Source organism: Crocuta crocuta, unplaced genomic scaffold (genome assembly GCF_008692635.1).
Source record: "Crocuta crocuta isolate KB4526 unplaced genomic scaffold, BGI_CrCroc_1.0 scaffold431, whole genome shotgun sequence".
Classification (NCBI taxonomy): Eukaryota; Metazoa; Chordata; class Mammalia; order Carnivora; family Hyaenidae; genus Crocuta; species Crocuta crocuta.
In genome coordinates this window covers 3,642,015-3,661,129 of record NW_027528859.1, presented here as the reverse complement: position 1 = coordinate 3,661,129, position 19,115 = coordinate 3,642,015, and the positions used below count along the sequence as shown (strand labels likewise).

At 47.5% G+C, this 19,115-nt stretch overlaps 1 protein-coding gene across 1 annotated transcript in view; it reads right to left on the bottom strand.

Annotated features, from left to right (window-relative positions):
* Positions 1–18,803, bottom strand: part of FBXO10 (F-box protein 10) — a 31,647-nt gene extending 12,844 nt beyond the window's left edge. The window contains exons 1-4 of the mRNA XM_077756165.1: positions 18,765–18,803; positions 10,971–11,561; positions 7,135–7,968; positions 2,113–2,262 (exon numbers count right to left, since the gene is read on the bottom strand). Coding sequence (XP_077612291.1) covers positions 2,113–2,262; positions 7,135–7,968; positions 10,971–11,561; positions 18,765–18,800 — 1,611 coding nt within the window. The 5' untranslated portion in view covers positions 18,801–18,803. The remainder of the gene's footprint in view (positions 1–2,112; positions 2,263–7,134; positions 7,969–10,970; positions 11,562–18,764) is intronic.
* Between the last annotated feature and the right edge of the window lie 312 nt (positions 18,804–19,115).

Sequence of the window (19,115 nt, the reverse complement as noted above, 5' to 3'; positions counted from 1 at the left end):
AGGTGCGGCTCTGGTGGGCCTGACTGTTCCACGGGGCCTGAGATCACAGAAGCTGTACGTGCTACAAACAAACACCCTTTTTTCTTATGCACGGGGACGCTGGCCCAGGGCCACACAGTATGCGGCAGCGCCAGATCTGAAACCTAGCTCTCCTGCTTCCCAGCGAGCTGCTTTTACACAGTGACATTTTCAGATCATAACAAATGATGATAAAATTGTTTCACTCTGTTAAGTTAGAGCCTATATACATTCCTATACTTGAACCAGGAAGTTCGCGGATTCTCTTCCAAAACGATTTCACAGAAGCAAAGTTCTAGTTTGCTTTAAAACGTTCCACGCCGTAAGCAGTCCTATTCTTACTCACTTCCCAGATTTTCTCCTGAAGGATCTGGCAGACTCACCAGGGCAACCATCGCCTAACGCAAGTCCTTCACACGGCTGTGAAAAGCGCAAAGCTCAGAGAGAGAAGCGTAAGCAGTGGCATTTCCATCCCCACACTCTTTCATGAAGCCAGGACAGAAACATAACGCCCTCTGTCCCTCCACCTGCTACGCTGGCCTGTCCCCTCTGTCCCTGGGAAGGCAAACTCCTTTCATCTCTCTGGCAACAGTAGCATTAATTTCTTTCCTCAGGCAAGGCCGTGCCTCAGACGCCAGCTGCAAGGCAGAAACACAGTGAGAGGAAGGCGTTGAAAGAGGACACTGGCTAGGCAAGTCTCTCGAAAAGGCGAAAGATTTATACGATCTGAAGAGAAACTAGAGTATAGGCATGTCTCTTTAAATAGGAGTTAGGAACTTTCCCTCCTCTGCATTGGCAAGGGTGGTCTTATTAAACATTTTTTTAAATGTTTATTTATTTTTGAGAGAGAGAGTGAGAGAAAGAGCGCGCGTGCATGGGGTGGGGGTAGGGACGGGGGACAGAGGATCCGAAGCAGGCTCTGTGCTGATAGTAGTGAGCCCAGTGTGGGTTTCGAACTCATGAACTGTGAGATTGTGACCTGAGCCGAAGTCGGGACCCTCAACCGACTCAGCTGCCCAGGCGTCCCAAGGACAGTCTAATATAATGGGTTAAGAACATCGACCCAGAGTCAGGACTGCCTGGATTCAAGTTCCAGCTCTGTCACTAATTGTATGATTTGGGGCAACATCCTTAGTGTCTCTTTGTGCCTCAATGTCATCATCCATAAAATGGAATAATAATAATTCTATCACACAGGGTTGTGTAAAGATTAAACCACAGGTAAATATATACAAAGTGATAGGCACTATGATAAGGGCAGATATTATTTTTTCAAGGCCATAAGAAGTCTGGGACATTCCCTAGTTCCTGGGATATGTGTCTCTCAGGGAAGGCCTGAGCAGAACAAGGGGCTGGGCTCTTGTGTCACTGGTCCTATCTTCTACCATTTCAAGTGGCTTTCACGTTGCTGTAAAATCAAATTCACGTGGTTTCACAATATTCGTGAGACAAATAATCTTCAGAACTAAATATCCTCGGGGCACCTGAGTGGCTCAGTCGGTTAAGTGCTGGACTTTGGCTCAGGTCATGACCTCACAGTTTTTGGGTTCTAGCCCCACAGTCAGGCTCTGTGCTGACAGCTCAGAGCCTGCAGCCTGCTTTGGATTCTGTATCTCCCTCTTTCTCTGCCCCTCCCCCACTCACACTCTGTCTCTCTCAAAAATAAGCAAACATATATATAAAGAAAAAGAACTAAATTTCTAAATGCCCTTTTTATAGTGAAGAATGATCTACCGTGGGGTTTTAGTTTTGAGCCAGGTGTCTTGTAGGGCATATATCATATCTTTATTCTTATCAAACTCAAAGCAAACCAGAGCCTATCAGGGCTGAGGAAGTACTCCATAACATTTCCTATCCAGTCCTCTTTTTTCCTAACAAGGAGACTGCAGGGAGGTGACTTATTCAAAGCCATTCCAATTATGTGAAGAAAGAGACACACAGTCACAAGGACACACAGAGAAAAGGGCAAAAACCACTTGCAAACAGGAAGCAATATAAATTCAAGATAGCAACATTTACTTAAATAATCTCAGAAAAGGCTTTAGAACCGAGAGCCACTCTGAAAAGAGCATGAAGACAGAGAAAAGTACCAACCAGTATGAGTGGGTTGGACTTTTTCCGGATGTCCACGCCCGCCTCCGCATTGTGGTAAATGTTGTTGCCTGCGATCAAGCCTCCGCCCTCCAAGCGAAGGAAGATGCCTGACGCTCTGCAGCGGTGAATGTCATTCCTGAGCATGACAATCTAGGCAGAAAGGAGAAAGCCATTTGTTTTCTTGTCCCAGGTTTTTAAAAAGAAAAACCCTTTTAAAAAACCCGCCTGAGTCCTTCCCTTACCATCTGCTCCCCCCTGCTGTGCCAGCAGCAGGCAAGGATGGCCTCTTCCCACCTGGTGTGCTCCTGGGTGCTGAGAAGCTCTGTGCCCCACCTGGCCCTGCCCTGAAGCCTCCTTACCCCAACCACAGCAGCTCGTTAATAAAACCTGGACCAAAGCTCGGCCCCGTGTCCCATGGTCACAACTTGTGAACAGAACGACTGGCTGACTGGATGGAAAGGACCCACAGAGAAGCTGGGATTTAGTGGTCTTTAAACTGCATGCACTGGGGTTACCCAGAGGTCTCTCCAGGTTCCCAGGGCACAGCTAACAATGAATGGAACCAAGGTCCACATGCGTCTTTGCTAAAATTCACCTGCCTGAGGGGTGCCTGGGCGGTTCTGTTAAGCATCTGACTCTTGATTTCAGCTCAGGTAATGATCTTACGGTTCATGAGATCGAGCCCTGTGTCTGGCTCTGCACTGACAGCCCAGAGCCTGTTGGGATTCTCTCTCTCCCTCTCTCTCTGCCCCTCCCCTGCTCATGCTCATTCTCTCTCAAAATAAAGTTTAATAAAATAAAATAAAATTTCACCTGCTTGAGAAAGCACCTGAGGATAACCCCTCCACCTTCCCTTTCACTTTGTAAGACAAAGGCCTATTCTCGTCCATTCTGAATCTTTCTTGGGTGTATTATCCTGGGGTGCTCCTTAGTTTGGAGTTTTAAGGGAACAATTAGAAGTACTGGTATAGGGGCGCCTGGGTGGCTCAGTTGGTTAAGCATCCGACTTCGGCTTAGGTCATGATCTCATGGTTCGTGGGTTCAAGCCCTGCATCGGGCTCTGTGCTGACAGCTAGCTTAGAGCCTGGAGCCTGCTTCGGATTCTGTATCTCCCTCTCTCTCTGACCCTCCCCTGCTCACGCTGTCTCTCTCTCTCAGAAATAAAACATTAAAAATTTTTTAAAAAAGTACTGGCACAAGGAAGCTTTTAAACAAGGTACTACAACCCAGCACCAAGCTTATTTAAGGGGATGACTGCCATTTACATTTTCTTTTCATACTTAATAGGTATATTAAAGATTCAGAATATATTTGTATTGTTCTAAGCAATTATGTATTAATAGTAAAAACATATTACATCGGGGTAAACTGTGCGCTACTAGTAAACAACAGATTACATTAAAATAGCAGTCCAGAAGAATAAGGTAGAAGGGAAGTGTCTGTTTAGGATGGAGAGCGCTGGCCAGAGAAGTCACTGATCCCACACAAGAACAGAATCAGATACTGCACAAAAACACAGCCTTTCTTGAACCATCGGAGAACTGAGACTGCACGATGGCCAACAAGCCTGAAACCCAAGGAAAGCAGGCACCTCCTAGGAGACGAGAGGGGAGCACCTGCCTGCCCCACTGCACATGGTGCCACATGAACCGGTAAGAATTCAGCTACAGGGTTCAGCGCGTTGTTGAAGGCCAAGTGTGAACCAGTGCGAGAGTGCAGGAGCCCTGGGAGTAGGTATGTCTACTTCTCCGGGGACCTCGTGAAGTGCTCAGGGGGAAAGAATGGGGATAGGACAAGAGACTGGGGACAAACAGCCTCCCGCAGGGCAGAGGTGTAGGGCACAAGGAGAGCAGCCATTCAATGTAAGGAAAGCACTAAGCCCCTCTTTGAGTCTTCTCCCTAACTTCCCTGTAGAACAAGCCTTCAGCAGCGGGGGAGGAGGGCGGTAGACCCCGTCATGGAAGGGAAAGAGAAAACCCCATCTCGGGCCCAGATATTTAGAGCCCCCCTAATGCTGGGGGTGAGGCAGGACCACTGGAAAGGGCCTACTTTCAAGACCCATGGACACAGCAGCTGCCTAAGACTAAGGACAAACTGGGACACACCAGCCCAGAGCCACAAGTGACTGCAATCTGCTGGGAGGGGTGAGGCCATGGAGACAGCCACTCTCTAAGGAGCAAAGAGAAGACCCTAAAAGCACAGGAAAAGGCCAGCACACGGTAAAGAAGAACATGAAGAATGCTGAGGGTAATCATAACAACAAAACCAGAACCAGCTTAATCCTGACTAGGCTGACCCAAAACCTGGCCCTCTAAAGGCCTAGCATGAGAAGAGGTATGCCCATTTCCACACATAAATGTGATTTACCTCAGTCTCTGCTTTCCCAGATATTTGACTTTCAACTACAAATGATAAGGTACACAGAACAGCAAGAAAAACATCACAGTTTTCGTTGTGGGGCCCTAAGCAACTGGGCTTTCTGCCAGCCTTACTCTCCTGGACATGTTCTAGAAGGCAGGGGAGGGTGGCTGCCCTCTGGCCACTGGATCAAGGCTTTGCTTCTGGGCATGGAACCAGCTCAGCAGGCCCTGTGCTCCCGCCCACAGCTCCCTGCTTGTATGAACGCCACTTAGCATATAATTGTACCTGATGCTGGGTACTTGTGAGAAACCAAGGATTTTTTCTTTTTTCTTTTTTTTTTAGTAAAAAATCCTGAATATCAGCTTCTCAGGTTCCTTGCTGGAGACTCACTAGGAATTACAGGCTGCACACTTCCTGCCCAAAGCCTCTGGAAGCAACAGTTCAAAAGGGCTACTGCAAGTAAGGCTGTGTAACTTTCCATTTTTCCTTTTTCCATGACTCCCAGCTACCACCTGCTCCCAAGTCCGCGAGGCAGGCCACCTCTCTCTCCAAAGCTCCAGACCCAGGTAACCAGACAGCACCTCTGCCAGACGTCAGAAGTGCTCCATGTTCAGCATGCCCAGAACTGAACTCAGCATCTCTCTGCACGTCCTAACCTCCCACATTCCTGCTGTTTCTCAGCTACTCAGGCCCGAAATCTAGGCCTCACGGCTTCGACTACTCCCTCCGAAAGCCCTCCTTCCCACCTCTCCAGACTGCCCCGTCCCCTCCTGTCCGTCTCTGGATCACAATTCTCCACTGGCCCTCATTGATCTTGCCTCCGGCCTTGTTCCCCTCCATTCAATTCTCCAGAAAGCAGACAGCATGAGCTCTCCACATACAGATCTGACCACAGTTTTCTGCTTAAAATCTGTCAGCAAGCTCCCACTGCCTTCAGGGCAAACTCCCATCTCTGCGGCAAGCCCTCTGTGTCTCAGCTAGCTGACTCCCTCGTCTCAGAGCCTCCCCTCAAGCTCTGGCTGTCTGACTTACTTGCAACTCCTTGAACGTGTGGTGTCCTTTCTTACATCTGGGCCTTCACCCCTCCCACCCCCCCCAATGTCTTATAGCCTCCCACTGACAACTCCTCCTCCTGGGAAGCTCAGCGCGGGCACTGCTTCTCCAAGGGACCTTCCCTGAGGCTGGGCTCCTATGCCACCCATGGTGCCTCCATCATGGCACCTCTCACACCGGACTTTTAAAAGCATTTGTTGAGCACTTGCTATGTGCCAGACAGGACCTTAGCTCATCCTTACCACACCTTGGAGACAGAAAGTATCATTGGTCCAAATGACGCAGAGCTAGTAAGGGGCAGAGCCAGAATTTGACTCATAAGCCAAAGTCCTAATAAGTATACAAGGTGTGGGGTGGGGGTGGGGGAGACCCTCCTGGAGGGCTCGGACCAGATCCTATCACCACGGTACCTGAGAGCAAAACTACGACCCATCCTTTTTACCTGACCATGATCTTTCATTCTCTGTAGGCTGAAACTGTGCTTTCCTGGTAACACCATCTAAAATCCTTTTTGGAAGTGGGCTGGGCAAAATGCAACTAAATGCGATTGCTGCTAACCACTCCAGAAGCCTGCAGCGATCTGCAAGACTCCCTCCCAAGTGACACGTGAGCAGCGCCCCTCAGCCTACGAGGTGCCTTGGCAATATTACGGTACCGGAGCCTCACAAACCCCCATGACAGATGCCAAGTCAGGGAAGCTTATTTCCATTTTACAGGAGAGAACGGTAACGCTCATGGTGAACCAGTGGAGAGGAAAGACTCAGACCCAGGAGCCGGCCATGCTTTCTTCCAAAAGGCCGTATCTTTCCTCTGAGAGGCCGTTCCTGTGCTCAGTGGTTTGCGGGGGCTGTGGACTGTCCCGGGGTGCCCTGAGGGGCCAGCAGGGTGGTGATCGCATTAGTGGCAGGATGGATTGCTCTCGGCATAAAGTCCAGATATCTCGTAGGGGCTTTTCAGGCCCTGGGCAAGGTGGCTTCTGCTTGCCTCCCCTGCCTCATTTGTAAGCACTCTTCCCTCCCCAGCACACCGCTGAATTCAGCCCCACACCCAGGCCCCAGTGCAGAACGTTCTGGCTGCCTAGAATGCCCTCACTCTGCGCCCCCTTCTTACCACACGCACACTCTTTTCCTTGGCTGTCCTCTCTACTCATCCTACAGCTTCGACACTTCTTCTGGGGCGCCTCCTCTGGTTTAGATCAAAGCCAGTCATCACATGCCTCTCAATTTTCTCTCATCCAGGCTAAAGAGCCCTTGTTCCTTCTCCTAGGACTTAGGGGACATGGTTGAGAAGTAGCATGACATACCAAAAGGAGTTGGAAGACCTAAGTTCTAGTCTCAGTTCTGCCACTAACTTGCTGTGTGACCCTGAGTAAGTCACATTCCCCCTTTGGGCCCTGTTTCCTCTTCTGTAAAATGGGAATGGTTTCTGCTCTGTTCAAATCAGATGATGGACATAAGACAAGGGTGTGTTATAAGCTTGTATAAAGATGACTTTTAAAGAAATAGCCTTCCTGTGTATAGCCACAGGAGCCCTCTCATCAGTCAAAATCATGTTCCTAGTGACCCAGGAAGGCCTCACGGGTCTGCAGAGTAAGGCTTATGACAGCACCTTGCTATTATGTATACACCGCACTGCGTAAGTCAGGTTCCGGAAGATGTTTCCTTCCATCTTGGCTCGGCCATAGGAGCAAACAAAGACGCCTCCTTTTCCGTCCCGGAAGAGGCACTTGCGGATGAGGCAGCCCTGCACGGAGCTGGCCAGTGCCATGGCCTCCTTGTCCTTCTGCAGCTCCTGCTGCAGGGAGTTCAGCACTAGGCAGCTGGGCAGCTGAATGGACGCTCCTGGAAGTGGCGGGCCTAGAAAGGAGCCCCCTAGCACAGGGCGTGGGCCCTGCACTTGGTAGGACAGTCTGTATGTGAGCTGGTCCTCGTCCTCGTCCTCACCACTAGGACTCAGTCCTCCATCGCTGCTGTCTGGGGTCTGGGCCACCCTTTCCCCATCACTGCCCACCTCTGCCTCCAGGGAGCCAGCCTTGGAGCCTGGCTTTGGGGAGGTAGAAGCTGGGCTGGTAGGGCTTTGGCTGCCTTCAATGACAATGTCACAGGTCCTTGGGCTCCAAGCCTGGTCCCTGCTCTCCAGGTCCAGGGACATTAAAGAGTCAGAGTTCTCCGTGGGGAGCACACTGGGGGAGGACTTGATAAGCCCTAGTAGATACTTGTAGGCCCAGTTCTTGTCTGCAGATGGGTGGCCCTCCACAGTCACAGAGTTGTTTTCACTGCCCACAAATTCACAGTTTTCCAGCACACACAGGGGCACGTTGTGAAGGAAAACATGGGTGTTTTTGAAGGTGCAAAACTTCACTTGGCAGGTGCCTGGGCCATGGACCTGGATGTGCCCGTTCTCAAAGTTGCAGTTGTCAAATTGGACATGACCGGATGTTGTCTGAGGAATAAAAAAGAGAAAGTGGATAAAACAGGGATAAGAACTGTTTTGCTAGTCAGTACTCTAACTGCTCCTTAAGGAGGGTGGAGCATGGAGAAGCCATGTGTCCTGCTGATCCTGTTCTCTCCCCTACCCCCTAGGGCATGTGTCGCCCCCCACCCCCGCCCCGAGAGGGGGATGGGGACAGGACAGGAGGCTGCACTGCATCAGAGGGGGGATAATTTGGAGTTGCCTGCTTTTCCCTCCTTCCAAACCCAAGGGGAAGGGGACGAGAGTGGAAACGGCTAATGGCAGAAAAGTTCACGCTATGCAACAGGGCCCTTCCTGAAGATCTCAGATCTCAAGCAAATTCTCCCAATACTCAAGAAATGCTTAGTGAGAATATAAACTTTAAGAGGTGAAGATGGGGAAGAGGGTTCTGAGAAGCCAAATGCTCAGAAGGATGCTGTGTGAAATGGAATCAATGGTAACCAGGAGGGCGAGCACCACTCTAGGGATGAAGAGGAGTGACAGGGAGAGCTTTGAACTTTGAGAAACACAAGAAGTGGCTGGGATCTGAGAAACTTTACTGCGAACCCTGAAGGGTGACGGAATCCCAACTCGGTATCTCGGTTATGTGAAGGAAGTATGAGGTCACGAGGTGTTGTGCTACGTCTCACCCCTTCAGACCACTTCCTGTTCCCCATCCTCTCTCAGCCCTGCAGCACCCCACAGAGCATCAGCTTGGTGGGGACAAGGCCAGGCAGAACCCTGTGGGCCGACAGAAGACAGGCCAGGAGGGGCTGAGCCCTGCCTGGGCTGGGGCAGGCAGTGGGGAAGGCCCACCCACAGGTACTGGGAAAGAGTCAGCCTGTCTGGCAACTGGAACATAGCGGTAGAGCAGAGCAAAGGACGGCAGGCTACGTCCCTAACGAGGTGGACGAGGTATGCTGCCGCAGCTGGGCAGCACCAAGCAGCGGTTAAGATGGGCTCTGGAGTCCGACTTCATGGGGCGCTCCCATCTCTGCCTCTTTCAAGTGTGTTACCCTGGATAGGATTTCACCTTTCTGAGGCTCAGCTTCTTTGTCTGCAACAGGGGGCTTACCAGCTAAGGAAGCACAAGGCAGAGAGCCGGGTACAAAGTTGGCATCTAATAAAAATTAGCCATCATTACCCAGGATCAGGGACACAAAGAACAGAGACTCCTCTCAGGGTGGGAAGGGCTGAGCCCCACAGCACCACTCACCTGAGCCCCTCAGCTCCCAGGCCTCACTGAGAAGCCCACCCACTCTGTGTTCCTGACAAGTAACTGTTTCTGGATTTCACACTAAATGCCACCAGATGGATTTGAAACGTAAAATGAGGGAGGGTTCCATGATCCCCCTGAGTGATCCAGACACATCCACCCCCTGAACAGATTCTACATTCTCTAGCAGTGACCACCCTTGAGAGCCTGGCCTGAGCTTACTTGCCTTGACCTCTGTAAGTTCTTCCTTATGGCTAACTTATTTTTTTCTAGCTGCAATTTAAGTCTATTTTTGCTTTACTTTGTCCTCTCTGTAGATGAACGCCAGCTCTCTGGAGATGAACCGCCATTGCTAGGGTTCTCCTCAGAAGTCACTGAAAACTGCTGTGAAATCACTCTGGCCTTTGCATTTTTTCTGGAAGGTCATCCTAGACCCTTGTCCTGTTTTTAGTTAAAAGACAATCAGGGGCAGAGCACTGATACATGCCAAGCATGAAGCCAGATGGTGGGCTGGGCTACAGGGAAGTGAAGGCCAGGCCCCCACCCCATCTGCAGCTGTACTTCTAAGTGGAAAGGAGAGGCTGAAACCAACAAATTATTCTCAGAGTAAATGGAAACATCCAGGGTCTGGAATCAAACTTTCTTCTGGGTCTGCAGACCCGTGCAGGAATCGTTCATCTGTCCTTCTGAAACATTCTAGGCCTAAAAAGCAGGCTTTTAGGTTTCTAAAGAATACAGCATAGTGTGATTTCAAAAGTGCTTAGAATTTGAGTTCTAACTTCACTAATTATGCATTTGAGAAAATTACTTAGCATCCCTGAGCTTTTTAATGGCCCTCCTCTGCAAAATGGAGATCCCACATCTACTACCTACCACAAATCTTTGTTGTGGGGATCAAATGAAGTCACAGATGGAAAGTCATCTAGATTATCAATATAGACTTTGGATCCTAGCTCTGTCCCTTACTGAGACCTGGGTATGTCACTTCATCTTGCTGAGCCTCGGTCTGCTCATCTATAAAACCAGATGACACTACCCATCTTACTAATAGCTGTAAAGCACAAGCCAGGCTCACAGTGTACCTGCAAACAACTGGTAGTATAGCAGTCATTACAAACTTGAGAGACAATTTATTGTTATTGGTAGAAATAGAGGCAACATAATTATTACTATTACAATGTTTCTATGCAGTGTAGAGCTGTAAAAAGCTCTGCCGAGACCTACTGACCTACCAATGTGTCAATACATATTTTGCTTTGCATACAGCCTGTACTCTGTGTTACTAGAAGATCTGTGTTGGGCTGGTATTTCCTGAGCCTCTCTCAAGGCACCCTTGGTAAAAGCCTGACCTTCCTTGAGCCTCCTCCACAGGCTGGGGCTGATGTGCTGAAGGTCACTGGTCCTGCACAGCCTCCCCTGGCTTTGCCCATCTCTGGGCATGAGGTGCTCTCGCCTCCTGCAGCCATGGGCATACTCCCAGACCTGGCCTTCCCACCTAGCTACTCCACCTGTGGTTCCAGTTCATCCAGTGGGGAAGAAAAGTACAAAGCCGTTTGGGTTCGGAGTCCTTGGCTTATTTTTTAATACAGTTTTGCCAGGAATAAAGCAGAATGTTGATTATTACTGTTCCCAATTCTCAACTGGTGCAGAGGAGCGTGTTCTAGGAACAACAAAAAAACTCTTAATTTCAACAAAAAGGGGTTGCAAACCCACTAAGAAGAGGCCAAAGCCCAGGGTCAGGACTGGAGAGGCCAGCTGTCTGGATACGGAGACGCACCTTAAACATGAACGGGGAGAACCAGGCGGGCATGAAGACAAGGTTGCACAGGCGTGTGGTGGAGCAGTGCTGGTCAATGCTGGCTAGCAGGGCCACTTCACCCAACTTCCCGCGGCCGACGATCTCCACGGGTACCTTCAGGATGATTTCACCTTGCTCTTCATACACACCTGGGAAAAGCACAATTCGGTCATACAGGCTAGCCATGGCCAAGGCACTGCCCAGGCTGTCAAACTCATGGCCTGGCCCAACACTCAGGGTACGGCGTTCCCTCCTCCGGCGAAAGAGAGAAAAGCAGACAGAGGACTCCAAGTCCAGGGCATTCTTGGTCCATGTCTTGGAGGCAAGGTAATGCTGCTTGAAGGCCTCCCTCCAAGACTCAGGCTCCACATCGGGCTGGTTGGGCCAGTTGGGGTGGCGGCATTCGGTGCATCCCAGACACAGCTGCCGCCAGCGGGTGCTGTCGAGACTGAGGATCAGGTCATACCAGGCCCTGCACACCAGGCTGCAGCGGCCCAGGTCAGGAAGGTGCAGGTAGGCTAAGATCATGCGCCACAGCTCCAAGGGGAGACCGCCAGCCTCCATGGTCACCTGGGAGCAAACACAAAAGATGTTTTTGTTTACCCTGCTTATAGCTCCTCCTCTTTAAATATTCCCTGCCTTCTCGGGACCCCAAGGGTGTGCAAGAGAACAAGGCCAAGCCAATCACAGAGCTCCATCCTCTCAATCAGAATCCTCCTATGGGATTGTTCTACCTGGAATCAGCAGGCAAGATGCTCCTTTCTCTTGGTCAGAAACTATAAGGATATGACCCCCAAACTGCGGTCAGCCACGTTCCCCACTGGTAGAAAAAACCTTGTGGTACCAGAGCCAGGCAGAGATGAGGAGATGAAAGATGAAAATTGAAAAAGAAAGAAAAAAAGCGATCACATGTATATGTGTCCTGCTGGTACTGATTCCAGCCAGATTCCTGAAGCTGCTCTGGAATCTGTAGTTCTTTCTTCACTTCTAGGAGGTTCCTCAATGGCCTTCTAATAAATTCCCTTTTTTGCTCTAGCCAGTTTGATGTGGGTTTCTATGACTTGTAACAAGGTTTTGGACTAATATAGAGGGAACCCGCCTTTTGCTGTTTTGGTTCTAGAGGTCTGGACCTCCTAGACTCCCAGGAAAGGGACCTCTATTTCTTCACAGCAAGGGGAATGAGAACTGAGGCAGAGAGTGTCCATTTGTCCACCTCTCTTCACTGCCGGATCACGTAATTATACTGTACTCCCACATGAGGCAGCCTCAGGAAAGACTGCTGCTGGGTCAGGCTGTGGGGTTTGGTCCTGGCTCTGCTGCTGGTCACTGATGCAACCCTGTGTCCTAAACACGTGCCATGCTGGCTGCCCAGCCATCTGCCCCCTTGCTTTCTGCCCGACCCACAATTTACCCCATGTTTAGAATGCAGAGCTCCCTGGTAGCTGTGTCTGTGGAACAAGACAACTCCCCAGGCCCTTGGCAGCATAGAGTGGGGCTCTGGATGGCTCCAACTGGGCTGCTGAAATCTCCTGCGGAACAGGAGTTGTAATTCTAGAATCAGGTCGGCTTCTTTCCTGAATGGAGAAGAATGAATGGCTTCTTTCCTAAGCTATAAACTCAGGAAGAGTTGCTAATGACCATTTTCTTTGGAGGGAGGGGCAGAAGAAGCTAGTCTACGTTGAGAGAAGGATGAACTGGAGACAAAGAAATGAGCAGAGAAAATGGCAAAAACCATCCCAATTTCTCTATAGCACCCTAGGTCACGGTTCCAGCCTACGCTTAAAGCTCAGCTTTAACCTTGCCTTTTGAATTCCATCAGCTAGCTCTGTGCTCTTGCGATAAATTCTCTTTTCGCTCAAGTTGGCTTCACTGAATTTCTGTCATGTATACCTAGCTAAAGCTCTGTCATTTATGAGTGTCAGTTTCCCCACCTAAAAAACAAGAGGACTGTATTAGATGACCTAGAGCAACTTCCAAGTCTGAAACCCTATGAAGTCTCTAGACAACTAGAAACTAAAACTGGAAATAGGGCAGACTTCACAGCCAACTGTAATCAAGTTGTTAACCTCTTCGGGGCCTTGGTTTTCCTCTCCATTTTATGAAAATGATGATCATACCTGTCAGCTATCTAGGCCCAGGAAGGCTAGAAGCACAAATGTGTGATGTATACAAGATTTCTGAGCTTCATCATAACAGGTGTGACTTTAACTCTACAGATTAGTATGAGGGCCTGGGTAGGTAGGTTCTTCCGTAACGATCACCTGGTGAGCCTTTCCTAGTCCTCAGCAGCACTGGGGAAGAGCAGGCCTCTGGACTGGGAAGCATGACAGAGCAAAGGCTGGGCTCCTGATAGCTGTCACTCTCTCAAATGAACACTGCTTTATTCATAGTGTGAATGGGTCTCTGTGACACCCATGTCCTGTTCCTCACCTCCTTCTTTAGCCATATCTTTTAGGCTTTTTTAAGAGAAAAAAATTTTTTTAAGTTTATTTGTTCATTTTGAGAGAACAAGCAAGAGATAGAGAACTAGACAGGGAGGGGCAGAGAAACAGGGGGCAGAGGATCTGAAGCAGGCTCCAAGCTGACAGCAGAGAGCCCGATGTGGGGCTTGAACTCATGAACTGGGAGATCATGACTCGAGCCGAAGCCAGATGCTTTAACCTAACACTGAGCCACCCAGGCACCCCCAGAAAATTGTTCTTCCCTCCTTCTCTAACTATTGTAAGAAGGTAAATATAGTTAGGTGATCACATCCCTTGGCTTTGACTATAAAATCTGAGTCTCCAGCCCCAATAGTCTCTCTCAGGCCTTCTACACATGGGCACCCAATTGCCTGTTGAGCATTTCTACTTGAATGTTACACAGATACTAAAGATTCAGCAAATAGAACCTCAACTTCCACTTCTGGCCGTGACAAAATAACTGGAATTAGATTTTCCCTCCTGCCATGAAAAACTATAAAGTTGCTCTAGGGACGCCTAGGTGGCTCAGCTGGGTAAGCACCTGACTCTTGATTTCGGCTCAGGTCAAGATCTCAGTCATGAGATCAAGCCCTGTGTCAGGATCCCTGCTGAGTGTTGAAACTGCTTGGGATTCTCTCTCTCCCCCTCTCGGCCCCTCCCCCCTCAACTCTCTCTCTCAAAATAAATAAACTTAAAAAAAAAAACCTATCAGTTTGCTCTGAATATGTGGTTTCAGGCACTGAACAGCAAGCTGCGCCAGGCTGTAATTTTGGAAAGAAGGGAAACACAGGAGGGGAGCATGCAACTGTTCTAGCTTTCATTCGGGGCACCTTCTCTTAGTGGGGCAGAGAGATGGCACCCAAGCAGAGTGGTAGTCTCACTGAGCAGGCAGATCTGAGTTATGAGAGGCTCAGGTGCCTGGAATCTGTGAGGCAGGGTGAGGGGGGTAGGCAGTGTCTTGGCTCAAGGCTGGACTGCACAGGCACAGGGCAAGCCTTCATGGGACCTAGTAGACATCGCCTGCTAGGGGTACATGGGGGTACTAGAGATCACGCAGAGCTGGGAGCTAAGGGAAGTCCAGTCCAGAACATGGAGTCTCACACCGAGACTCAGAAAGTATATGCTACAGGAACATATTCAAATTGGAAGAATAAAAGCAAATCTGATAGGATCAAAAGGTTCTGCCAGTAACTGAACTGTTAGAATACAACAAACACTCAACAAAAACAAAAACAAAAAGAGAACGTAATCTAGACTCCCTCAACACGTCAGCCACAAGACAGTGTGGTATGGGCATCAGGAAAATAGAGTTCAGGACAGAAAATACGTATACTGAGCAATTAACTTTTGACCAAATATCAATGCAATTCAATGGATAAACAAAAGCCTTTTCATCAAATGGTGCTGGGAAAGCTTGACGTACGTATGAAAAAAATGAACTTCTGACACATACCATATACAAAAATTTAAGATTAAGTTTATACCTCAGCACAAAATACAAATCTATAAAGCTTCTAGATGAAAACATAAGACTCTACGCAACCTTGGGATACGCAAAGATTTGTGAGAACACAAAAGGTACTAATCATACTAATCATAAAAGACAAAAATCAATAAATTAAAATCTATCTCAAAATCTGCTCATCAAAAGGCATTATTAAGAAAATGAAGGGGCGCCTGGGTGGCATGATCTCACAGTTTGTGGGTTTCGGCCCCGCATCTGGCTCTGTGCTGACAGCTCAGAGCCTGGAGCCTGTTTCAGATTCTGTGTTTCCCTCTCTCTCTGACCCTCCCCTCCTCACGCTGTCTCTCTCTCTCTCAGAAATAAATAAAAACATTAAAAAAAAAATCCTACAGCTCAACAATTTAAAAAATCCAACAAAAAACAGGCAAAGATTTGAACAGAAACTTCACAAAAGTAAAATTAATGGCCAGTAAGTTCAAGAAGAGCTGCTCAACATCATTATATTCATTACTTGATTTATATTAAAACCATAATGACAGAGATATGTGTGTCACACTCACTACAATGGCTGAAACTAAAAACACTAAAAGCATCAGAGCACCAATATATAAAGCAACCAGAACTCTCATACATTGCTGGTAAGAGCATAAAATACTACAATTACTTTAGAAAACGGTTTGGTAGTTTCTTCTGCCATTAAACATGCACCTATGCTTTGACCTAGATATTTACTGGAGATCAATGAAAATGTACACCTATGAAAAGACTTATATGAGAATGTTTACAGAGGCTTTACTCACAATAGTCAAATGACCAAACAAAAAAATTATAAACAACCCAAATGACCATCACCATCACCTCTTGATCGTCTCAATTCATAATCTCATGGTTCATGAGATTGAGCACTGCCTCAGGCTCTGCACTGACAGAGTAGAGCCTGCTTGGGATATTCTCTCTCTCTCTCTCTCTCTCTCTCTCTCTCTCTCTCCCCCCCTCTCAAAAATAAAAATAAATTAAAAAAAAAATCAGAACACACCTGAAGGGGTCACAAAGAAACTTCAGGAGTGAAGGAAATATTTACATCCTCACTGGTATGTTAGTCACATGGATGCAGACATCTGAAAAAAATCACTGGACTGTATGCTTCTGTTCTGTGCATTTAATTGTATGCAAATTATCTCTATTTCAAAAATAGTATAGATTATCATCTCATCTCTCCACCTCACCCCTGTTCTACCACTGGTATTCCATGTCCCAGTTAATGGCGCCATCATCTTCCACGACCCCACCTGGTAACTAGAGAAACCTTGATTTCTCTGCTTCTGTCCCAGGTAGTCTCTCAAATCCTGTATTTCCACCTCCTTAAGCACTCTCAAGTTAGTCCTTTCCTCTCTCCACTCTGTCACCATGTTGTTTCTGGCCTCGCCATCTTTAGTTTGGATTACCATGGCTGACTCTCAACTGGTCTCCCTGGAACCAGTCCTGCCTCCTCCATCCGATCCATTTCGCACACAGCCACCAACGGAATCCTTCTAAAATATAAATCTGGTCATGCCACTGGTCAGCTTAGATTTCCTCAATGACTCCCCATGGCTTCCAGGATAAAAACTCGTACAGATGGCAGGTCATGAGCTTGTCTATTTCTCGAGTCTCACCACTGACATTTGTCCCATCTATGCTACTCTCCCAACACAGCCTTCTTCTGAGGGTCTCTCTCAGACATTCAGTGCCTCCTCTGGCCTCCCACAGCTATCTGAACTGTTCTATCACAGCCCTTTTAAAGTGTAAATCAAGAGGTGCCTGGGTGGCTCTGTTGGTTAAGCTTCTGACTCTTGGTTTCCTCTCAGGTCATGATCTCATGGTGTATGAGTATGGTCCCTGCATTGAAAGCATGGAGCCTGCTTGGGAATTTCTCTTTCTCTCTGCTCCTTACCTGCTCATGCGAGTGTGCTCTTTCTCAAAATAAATAAACTTAAAAAAAACAAAGTGTAAACCAAAGTGAATTACAGAGCAAATGTACAGTTTAGTGAACTGTTTTACAAGGCAAACATCCTACTAACCACTACCTACATCAAAAACAGAATTTTGGGGAGTCTGGGTGGCTCAGTAAGTGGAGCATGTGACTCTTGCGCTCGGGGTTGTGAATTCAAGATTACTTAAAAAAAAAAAAATCTTAAAAACAAACCAGAATTTTGTCAGCCACTCTAGAAGCCTCCCCATGTGCCCCATTCCAATCTTCCTCACTAAGGTCTACATATTCTTGACTCTGTAGTAATCACTTCCTTAGGTCTTTGTGCTTTTACCACCTAAGTGTGTATCCTTAGATACTAGAATTTGTTTTGTCCTCAGGTTTTTAGCTTGATGTGTGTTTGTTTCTCATTCTACCCACAGGTTCCCCGTCCATACCCCCCGCACCCCTTCCCCGGTTTTTTTCACAAGTTGTCTGTTGAAGAACCTCACACATTGGACCAGGTTCTCAGTGTGAATTTTGCTGACTGCATGCTTTCTCAGGAGTCCTACTTGTGACCCTATCATCTGTATTTCCTGCATATGGGCAGCTGGATACAGAGGCTTGAGAAGGCTCAGGTTCAATCCTTTTAGCAAGGCTACCAGTGGCGTGGTGTCTTTTTATCATAAAGTATCCACAATCCTGGCTATCTCTTTTTTGATGTTCCTGTTCACGATGCCCAATGCCTAGATCCATGAATTTACTAGAGGTAACAAAATGGCGATACTTTCCTAACTGTATCACTTCGTTCATTTCTTTGCTGAAGTAACTGCATTAGGAGATGCTGTTCTTCATCTAACATTTGGTTATCCAGTTTTATGTTACATTGACGAAAAGCTTCTTGTATTTCCCAGGTTTCAAGACAAAGAGCGGGTTCTCTGTTATTCTTTGAAGGTAACCAGTGTGTGTGTGTGTGTGTGTGTGTGTGTGTTTAAACCACTATTATGAAGTCATGGATTTAAACATATTTTATAGGGCTCAAGTCTTAGAAATTGCTGTTCTTACTGAAACTCAAATTGAGCCATCTTTGCCCTCAATTTGGTTCCTCAGTCAGTCATTTTGCTACAACTTCAATCATCGTTGATAGCTTCCTTGCTATCAAAGGAAGACACACAAAGTGGTGTGTCAAGATGTTCCTGACTCATTTTTTACATTTCCTGCCCAGACATCGTCTCAGACTTTTCTCTAATTTTTTTTTTTAATGTTTGTTTATTTTGAGGGAGAGAGAGCACAAGTGGGGCAGGGGTAGAGATGGAGAGAGAGAATCCCAAGCAGACTCTGCACTGTCAGTTCAGAGCCTGACAAGGGGCTCAACCCACAAACCACGACATCATGACCTGAGCCAAAATCAAGAGTTGGACGCTTAACTGACTGAGCCACACAGGTGCCCCAAATTGTATTTTTACTGACATTTTTACTGAGATAATTGTAGATAATCGTAAGTGCTTATGCAGTTGTAAGAAAGAACAGAAACCTCTTGCATACATTCCTAGTTTCCCTCCATGGCAACACCGTGCAAGACCAGACTCACAGCCAGCACAGTGACACTGGCACAGCCTACCGCCTTACTCAGATCTCCTGTTTCACTTGTACTCGTTTTCGTGGTTCTGTATTACATTCTATACAATTTTGTCAGTTGTGTAGGTTCGTGTATCCAATCCCACAGTCAAGACACCGAAAAGTTCTGACACAAGATCCCTCGTGTCACTCTTTTATGAGCACACCTACCACCCTCCTGACTCCTCTTCCGTTCTTAACCCCTGACAACCATTCATCTGTCTTCCATTTCTAAATCCGTGTCACTTCAAAGATGTCATATTAATGGAATTATACAATACCTCATCTCTTGGGATTGGCTTTTTTTCACTCTGCATAATTCCCTGGAGATTCATTCAAGTTGTGTGCACCGGTACTTTGTTCCTCTGTAAAGCCAAGAAGCATTTCATGGGGTGGATGTCCCACAGTGTACATCTGCAGAATCCTGACAAATGCATTCACGCATGTAATCTCAAACCGTATCGAAAACAGAATATTCCCTCACGACTTTTCTGTCAATCCCTACCCCAAATCCCAAGAGGCAACTGCTGCTGTGACTTTTCTACCATAGATTAGTTTTGTCTGTTCTAGAATTTCATATAAATGGAAACACACTGTATGTATTCTTTTGTGTTAAGGCTTCTTTCACTTAG